The 9,375-nt window shown below is 46.6% G+C and overlaps 1 protein-coding gene across 1 annotated transcript in view; it reads left to right on the top strand.

Moving 5' to 3' along the window:
- Nucleotides 1-443: 443 nt before the first annotated feature.
- IGF2 (insulin like growth factor 2) overlaps nucleotides 444-9,375 on the top strand; it is a 29,690-nt gene continuing 20,758 nt past the window's right edge. The window contains exon 1 of the mRNA XM_067540600.1: nucleotides 444-773. Coding sequence (XP_067396701.1) covers nucleotides 675-773 — 99 coding nt within the window. The 5' untranslated portion in view covers nucleotides 444-674. The remainder of the gene's footprint in view (nucleotides 774-9,375) is intronic.

Below are 9,375 nucleotides of genomic sequence, written 5' to 3'. Positions count from 1 at the left end.
AGCTTTCGTAGGGAATTCGGTAGCCTTAGTAGGGCATTTGCCAGCCCTAGAATGAGCTGCCCTTTTTTGAAAAATGAAAAATTCATTCATCTGTTCACATTCTTATTACTCTCTTTACCTGCATGTGAAAAGCAGGATGCAATGAAAGCAGACACCCTCCTTTTGCCTTCACCCAAAGGACAGATATTTTCTCTGCATGGAGCAGTAGCTACATTCAACCCCCTGAGAGGAACATTCTATGAAACTATGTTATTGAAACTTTTTCCTAATGTGAGACTCGGGAGGGTTACATGAGAGAGAGAGAGAGAGAGAGAGAGAGAGGGAGGGGGAAAGAGGGGTTAGATAACTTCTGCAAGGTTATTGGCTGAGTTGCCTTGATGGTTGTTACAGTAGAAGTTGGAGCATGCCCATTGGATGGTGTATAAAAGAAGGGGCAGTGAGAGCTCTCAGCCTGTCTCCTCAGTTGTGGAGCAGCTAATTGAGAATATAGCTGCAGCTGGGAGAACCAAGCCCTACCAGCTCAGACTCTTGGAAAAGCAAGATCAAGCCAAGAGGCAGCAAAGGGGGAAGGGAGGGGGGAACCATCCTCGTAAAACAGGGACTTGACACACCAAAAAGCTCCCCCCAAATTAAACTGAACAGCAAAGAAACAAAAAGCCAAGCAGAACAGAAGCATGTCAAGAGCAGAGAGATACATGGATGAATGCTACAGTCACCCAGCCTTACTTCAGGTCTGCACACAAGAAGTTGAAAGTAGCAGTGGCAATTCAAAGGTAAGGACAAAATTAAAGAACCCATGTGGGACTTGTCTCTAGGACCCTAGCAGGCAGGGCCAGGGCAAAGTGGGCAGCCAGCGGGCTGGAGGAGCTCAGATCAGCAGCATCAGACTTTTGCAAGGCAGCAGTCTGCTGATGGTCACTCAGCCCAGCAGATCCAGACTCCACTCTTCCTTTTGCTTAGCGCGCGCGTGTTCCCAGTTCACAGAAGGACGCGGCTTGAAAATAACCTTAAAAAGCTGCTCGGCTCAATGCGAGAGCTCCGTCTCCTGCAGGGCCGGGGGCCGGGCTTGGCTTTTAGCAGAAATGCAGGAGGGTTTTTTTTTTTTTTTTTTTTTGAAGCTTTGAAGTCATGCAAGCAAAGCGATTACAAGTCGGAGCCGCATTTGGCTTGCAATGTGTTTCTTGTTGCTGCATCCCGGCCTCCCCCCCATCTTCTGTGTAAGTGAATGAGGGTGAAGTCCTTGCCAGTGGGTGCAATGGGATATTTGCAAAAGTGCCCGGCGGAGCAGGGCGACGGTATTTATGAACTGCTTTTCTCCCCCTCTCGTCTTCCTTGCTTGCATGTGTGGAGCTGGGTTTTGGAAACAGAAAAGCAAAAGTCCCCCCGGGCTGCAGTTCCCCTTTAGCGTCGCTAGAGGGACCTCAAATGACGGCCCAGACTGAGCCGCTTTACTTTAAGCTAGAGAACTGCACTTCTCCCAGGGAAAGCCTAATAGGTTATAAAGGGAGCAGTGACACACATTGCTGGCTAGTCTGTAACAGCATGGCACTGCTGGGACGCATCTGGGGACTGGCTGTATGTGCACAGCTACAGAGGATTGAGCTGAGAGCTGTCTCTCTGCAAGGGGGTGGTTCACACTTAGAAAGCTGGTGTGTGTCTGGGCAGTGCACCTCGTGGGACACTTAAGGTGAGGGGAGTTGTCATTGGGGAAAGGCAGGAAACTCATGCTTAGCTCGGGACTCCTGAGTCCTTGTATGAATGGAGATACTGGCATCATGCCGGGATTCCCAGCTTGGAGTTGGAGAGCAGCGGACTTTCTGTTCATGGATTTTCTGCTGCTCGTGCATGTTTGCATAGGTTTATTAAAGCTTAAAAGTAAATGGGAGGCATTGCTCTCGTATACCAACACCGCTGCCAGTCTGACAGTTGACTAGCAGGTGATCATGGGCGGTTATGCATGGAGAATGATACATGGAACTAAACAGGAATGTTCATTTCATAGGCAAATGCTAAGGTCCCCTGAAGTGTGTGTGTTTATGTTGGATGTGCTCAAGTCACAACATTCCGATCTGCACTCAAATTGTGGGTGTTTGGATCCCATTTCTAGTATATGGGGTCATGCAAGGTCATGTATGGGCTTTTGGACAGGACTTTAAATAGACCACTTATAACTAAGTCTTGCATGCTTTTCTCAAGTCGTTTGGCAGGGGGGATATCAAGATTATGCATTGTGTGGAAGGGACAGACAGTTCTTTAGCTTCAGAGACTAAAGAGATTATTAAACACTACTCTGAGAAACACTGCAGCCTGTTCAGTCTCAGAGGAATGAAAATTCAGAGAGGAAAAACAAGAAAACGGTGCCAAAATGGAGTGAGAGTTAATGGTTGGCATGGAGCCTTCTACTTTGTGTGGTGGAGTCATTTTTTTCCCCTTCCTTCCCAATTGCTTTTCCCTACAGTAATTGTTTTAAGAGAGCAACTTGGATAGGTTTTAGCACTCTGTTCAGCAGTAGGGAATTGGGGCACATGAGGAAACTTAGATTTAACATAACTGTACCAGCAGATGTAGCTGCCTTGCCTTCAACCAGTGGTACATTAAAAGGGTTTCTGAGACACTAGCTCTTGCTCAGGCAACATGGAGCCATCAAGTGGGTGGTTATAAATAGACATTTTGGGAGAACTGCTGTTTTAAACCCTTAGGTTGGAACTTCTCTATACGAAGTATATCGTTTTCTTCCTAACAGGCTGTGGAGCCTAAGGTTTGCAGAAATAGGTTTTGTTTTTTTGCCATAATAGTTTTGGGGGTTTTATTTTTCCCCTTGGTTTATTTGTATCAAGGTAGGAGAATTGAGGCGTCTGAGTCCTAGGTTTTGTGAGAGTGACAGGGAAACAATGAAACCCTATAGTCCTGGATGGCAAAGCCAGATGACATTTCTGGTTTGGGCTCCTCTGGACCAAAATTAGCAAGTTTGGTGGGGAGAATGGGTTACAGTTGTAAAACCTACTCAGATTTGTTGATAGGCACTTGTTCACTTAACCTTTCAAAGGAGCTGCCTTCACTTCTGCGAACATTCATGAAGAGAGAAACAAATAGACTTTTCCTGCTAAAATGTTGTTGGGTTTTTTTCCCCTTCTCAGAAAACTCTCAAAGCCAAAATGTGTGTGCGCGTGCGCTTTCTCTACAGATGAGCCTTTACTATAAGCTGTGTCTAGCTTGATCAAAACTACTACTACACAGTCTTCATCCAAAGCCCAGTGAAGTCTGTGGGAGTATTTCCATTGATGACAAGGGCTTTTGGATCAGGCCCCAGCTGCATAACAGAGCATTGTAAAAAAGGAATTGCTATGGTTTTTAAAATGAAGCAGACACAGATGATAAGGTCTTAACTTTAGAGGGACAGAGAATCGGTGCTTTTCTAGGATCACGTAGGAGCACCGCAGGCGGCCCACCGTCTCCTGTCCATTTCCAGTGGATGTCCTGGGACCGCATTCTCAAAACCTACTTTGGTTTGTCTTTGAATATAAAAGCTTCTGGATCTAGAGAAGGGTCAGGTGGGATGTGGGGGGGTGGTTTACTGGCTTCAATGGGAGAGGGTGGAAATACACAGACTGATCACTGATATAAAATGGGACTGAAAGGGTTAACCAGGCTTTGCCAAGACCTAAAGCCAGTTCAATGTGTTGTGGGAATATCACTTGCCAGTAAACTCCAATCACCACAATTTCTGATTTAATGGCTTAACTTGCCATTAACTCTTCTCTCTTTATTGTTCCGCTTTCTTTGCTGCATTTGCTTCCAAAACCTGGAATAAATCAGAAAAAGTTAAGTGAAGCTACTAACACTGACTTTGAAATCCTTTCCCCAGAACCTGCCAGCTGTCTTTAGAAGAGTTAAGCAAGATTGCATTTCCCTTTTTAATGCAATAAATCAAATATTTCTGGGCTTCATACCAAAGTTTGTGCAATACACTCCCCAGCAAATAATACTGAGTTCTCCTTTCACCTTTTATAGTTTGATTTCCCCCCCTCCACCTCCTATAGCTACAATAGTCTTTGCTGGGGAAACTAACCCTACTGTACAGAGAGAGACCCACCTCATCCCCCAAGTATGGGACAGAAGGAAGCCCTCCAGGTAAGGAGGGTGAGGGATATGGAGGGTGCCCCACATTCAGTGTGGAATTTGGAGACCCATGGAAGGGTGGGGGGAGCACATTTTCCATTTAAGACACCAAAACATTAAGAGCAAACATAGTCCTGACAGTCTCAGGCATATAAAAATCATGAGTCACGTGCCAAAAAAATGAGATTTTTAAAACTAGTAAACTTGGGAATTCATGTTATCTGCCTTTTGGTGTTTGAGCTGTCAGGTTTTATATTTTTAGTTTTTCATCTCAACCATGAGCGTGAGAAACTTTTTTTCTTTCTTTTTTTTTTTTTTTAAATGAAAACTGACAGTTTCATACAATCACATGATTCCAGGACCTGGAGCTTTAATGAAACACCAAATATCATGAGAACTGGCAACACTGGCCTGGCTTGATCTACACTGCTGGCAAATTTTAGCGGCAGTCAACAGAAGATGCGCAAGGTACGCAGTGTAGCTTGCGTATCCCCCATCAACTTCCTCACTTCTACTTACCACAGCATCCCCACTACACTGCGCTGACTGGAAATGCCCTCCCGGCAATGCAGCGTTACTCTTTTTTTGCAGGGGTGGATTAACGCCGTCGACTTCCGGATTGATTGAGCAGGTCTCCGCTGCCACTCAGTCGATCCCGCAGAATCGATTCTGCGCTGCCGGCAGTGCCGCCGGCAGTGTAGACATACCCTGGGTCTTGCTAAGCATGCACTCAGGAGCCACACTGGCAGGTTGTACAAAGAGTACTTTTCCGAAAACTACTGATGTTACCCTGAAGCAACTCACCTCTGGAGTAATCCATGGCACTGGCCTCCTTTATAATACCACTCTGCTATATGACATGTCCCCGAGCTCTGCATTCCTCCCCCTTCCTACACAGGGAAAGCTTCTCTCTCCTGACTGTTGGAATGGCAAAGCAGTCACAGTAACATGGGATGCAGGTACCCCACACCTGTGACCTTCTAAATATTAAGCTGAAACACCTTCCCCCACCCTCTTATAATTTCCAGACACTCCCTGGTCTCTGGAGTGGTGACATCACCTCTGTCCTGGGTGTGCATTAAGTCAAGGCCTGCTGAGCATCTGCATTCTCCCACTGACTTCAGATGGAGTTGCAGGTACCCAGCACTTCTGAAAATCAGGGCCTTAGGGTCTGGATTCTTGTTTATACTGCCAGAGTGGTATCAAGGGGCCTTTAGAGAGGAAGCGTTTCCCAGTGGTTTGGGCATCAGCCTGGGACTTGGGACACTGGCTCTGCCACAGGCTCCCTGTGAGACTTTGGACAGGTCACTCAATCTGGCTGTACTTTGGTTCTCCATGTGTAACCCCTATTTCATGTCCCCTATCTCATAGCGATGCGGTGAGGATAAAGTCATTAAAGATTGTGAGGCACCCCAACAGTATGAGGGGCACATAGATACCTGAGAGAGTCCAATCGAGAATCAGGCAGACACTGTAACTGGCATGCAACCTCCTGCTTAATACAGCTGAATACATGATCGGAAGCACTAAGGAGTCACTCATCATGTCTTCTTAACCTAGGCTTAATTCTCCCTTGCCCTGCTACTTATGTAATTACTTACAGCAGTGCGAAGTGGATGTGAAATGCTATCGAATGGGAATTGCAGCTTTACAAACCCATTCTGTAATAGAAAAGTGATTTCCCCAGGGGAAGAATTGGGCCTACTGTCTCTTGACTCCAAACCTTGCCAATTGGGCTGTCTCTCTAGTTTGCTCCTTCTGTTAGAATTAAACTGTAAAGTGGGCCAGGTCAAAGGAGGAGCTGGATCAGCCAGGAAGTTTGCTACCTTGCCTGACTAGGAGAGCTCACCCAGGAGAGAGGCATGGCAGGGGTCTAGTTGCTGAAGCACAGGCCTGGACACAAGGAACTCCTGCATTCTCAGCTTAGCTCTGGTACAGTGCCTTCATCTGGCCACAACATCTTGGCCTCTGATTCCTCAGCAGTTGAATACCCAGCTGACTGTGCTGTATGTAGTTTAAAAAAACCTGTAACAGCCCCAGGAAGGGAGACTGTGCCACATGCTTCAACTCACCACTCATCTGAGTGCAGATCCTGTATAATCTCACGCACTGCCACTTATGTATACCACTGCATAGGTGAGACTGCTATTGCAGGACTTCTGAGTGTAGCTTAGGGCTTGTCTGATTTCCCCCCGCCCCAGTATAGCTGTACCGGTGTAGCTATAGTAGAGAAGAAAACCCTGTATTGATGAGCTTCAAGGCCCCAAATCAAACCAACAGCCTTCTTCTCTGAAGAGATAATATAACGTGCCCAAGTTTCAGCCCCATGTTACTCTAGTGCAATTCACCTATGCTTGGACTTTGTATGAGCGTAGCTTATACTGGTGCAAGACTTTTTAGATAGCCACTCTGAAATGGGGAGTGGGAGGGTGAAATGGGGGCGGGTTGAAATAGACACACACGAGTGCCAGGCAAATGCGTGCTACAGGTGAATAGGATTCATGCTGTTGCCTGTTTCAGCTCCTTGCTTGTTCATTGACGGGGCTGGGGAAGCAAATGGTAGAAGCCTGTTATCATTCAAGGGATCCCTAAGTTTGATTTACTTGACAAGTGAGGGACCAGTCAGCCTGGGTGACTGAGAAGTATAACTTGCATCCTCCTCTCCGAGGCTGCAGTGGGCCTGGAAGAGTCAGTTTTTGTGTGAGTTCTGTACAGGGGCTTTTCCCACCCTGCTTCTCTGACAGACTCTGATCTAGAGGGATGATTTTCTGCGGAGGGGAGAGGTAAATTCAGTCTCTTTCCCCCCCCTTCCCCCCCAGCAATTTTATCTGCCCTGCACACTGATGTGCACAAGCAGAGGAACAGCTCCTTTGCTGAACAGTGTGGAAACATCGGGCGGGAGCAGGTGTCGCTGAACCAGCAGAGAAATTGCAATAAACTCAGGAGAGAGCAAGGAGCCAAAGGCAAATGTTACAGCAAAACTAGCCACTCTAGGGACACTACACTACAAAAAATAACCACGTTTAAACTCATATAAAATATGCCTGCAGCCCAACAAGGTTTCTAAACCCGGTGGATTTTTTCTTGTCTGTTGTGTAGAGAAAATCATTTTATAATTATGTTCTAGAATAATTTTTTAACCCTGGTAAGGACTGTTCGGCTTTGTGTCCATGCAGGCAAGAAGAAAGCATTATACACACGGTTGAGCCAACCTGATTTCACTAGTGTGCAAAAAGGTTGGTTGTTTTTTTTCCCCCTGGAGAAAATAGGGCCTAAATCTCATAGGTGAACTCCTCATTTCAAACCCTCAGCACAGTACTCTGCACCTTACATCTTAGCCAGAAAAACTTCCTGAGCAGGTTGAATATTGCCGGCCATTTTCAGCCCTTATTTATTTGTATGACACTAATGCCTAGAGGCCACATTGTGCTAGATCCTGTACACACAGGAAGAGACTGTCGAATCTCTTCGAAGCAACCTGAAGAATGCACAGTCGAAATGGACAACACAGAAAAAGGATGGGAGAAAGGAAGTATCATCTCCTGTTTTACAGATGGGGAACTAAGGCAAGGACAGATTAAGAGACTTGCCCAAGGTCACACAACAAGGCTCTGGCAGAGCCAGGAACTGAACCTAGATCTCTCCGACAACAATGGGCAGCGTATCTCGACTGAAATTTAGGAGGCTTCCTCTTACATAGGGGTTTAAGTAACCAGAAACAGACAGGCTTTGTACATTTGTGGAATTGACCCATGAAACACATCTCCCCATTAAGAGGGGGTGGGATGAAACTGGAGAGGAAAAGAGAGCAGATTGAAAAGATCACCAGACACACTCTGCAAGTGACGATGTCGCAGAGGTCAGAAGACCCATACAGAACTTGCCATGCAGTCAAGCCTGCTAGGTTTTCCCTTGTATTCCACAGAATACATATAGCAAATGGATAAATAAAGGTCTATGGCACTGCGAAGAGTTACAGCTGCTTTAACCAGGGGGAAAGTGCAGCACCAGGGAGTTAATATGTTTTTTGCTTTCTTGTTTGCCCATCTGGTTTCTCATTACATTGTTTTGTGTGGGGGGAATACAGCAAGGTGAAAAGCACCCTGAGCCCCGTCTGTAAAGAGCCAGCATTCAGAGTGAGAGGAGGGATTACAGACTAGGCAGTTCATTGGATTGCACATGACCATATCGGAATTGGGTTAGATTACAGCATCAGTACCATCTCTGTTCTCACAGCCTTTATTCCAGGCCATTTATAAGGGGCTTCGCACCTGAGTCACTAGGTCATTTTTAGGGTGGAGAGTAAACTGATGGCGTGAGTTGACTCTGATTGTCTCCTCACCTGTATGGGGAGAAGGGTGGGGGCCAATTTAGCACTAAATAACAGAACGGCAATTTTAGTCTGTAGGTGCTGGCATTTTCCAAAGGAACGGAAGTTTTTCCCATGGAACTGGAGTGTATCAGGTCGCATTGCTGACAAAAACTCTCCCTCCTGGTACGTGTTTATTCTCTCATGGTACATGGTAGGGACAGGGACACTAAGGGAAAAACCAGTCATGGGCAACTCTGCTGAGGTCTCGTCTCTTGGCCTCTTCTTTGGTTAAGGTGCAGGCACTGGCAGGAAGGGGAAGAGCTGAATACACCTGGGGCCTAATGCATTGCTGGTGTGACTCCATGGAGGCGTTTGGTCTACGGCATTTAGTACATGGGGGTCTGTGACTAGTTGCTGCTCCGTTTTCTCTGCTAGTGCACACAGGTGTGGGTAAGAAAGGAGCTCTCTCCCCTGTTCCCTGTCAAGCCACCTGTCTGGGGTGGAGGGTGTAACTGCCAGGGCAGAGGGCTTTGTTATGAGTTAGAGGTACCAGCAAGGAACCGATGGGTCTAGCGCTTCTCACTTCAGAATATCCCATTGGTTCTCTTCTGTGGTTATGATGGGGATGGAAGTAGGTAACTGGGTACAGGCTGTGCTTAGAGAAGGGTGGGTGGGAGGAAAGGAGAGTGGCCTCTTCGGTCAGCCTACCCCTTGTGTTTTGGAGACAACTTATCTCTGGGTTGTGAAACTGTCAGGCTGTCTGGTTGGCAACAGGGAGGTCACTTGCTTGCCTGACATATGTTCTTAAAGTATGACCCTAGCTAATATTGCAAATAAAGGTATACAGGCTTGTGGTTTGGGAGCAGATTTTATCAGGGTTCTTCCAAGACTCGGAGACAGACAAAGCCCCAGATCTTCAGAAGCGTTGTTTTTTTGCCCAGTTT

Source organism: Emydura macquarii, unplaced genomic scaffold (assembly GCF_026122565.2).
Source record: "Emydura macquarii macquarii isolate MOO-44397 ecotype Brisbane River unplaced genomic scaffold, CSIRO-AGI_Emac_v2 contig_587, whole genome shotgun sequence".
Taxonomy (NCBI): Eukaryota; Metazoa; Chordata; order Testudines; family Chelidae; genus Emydura; species Emydura macquarii.
Note: the sequence above shows the minus strand (reverse complement) of the source record. Positions and strands in the feature narration are given on the sequence as shown.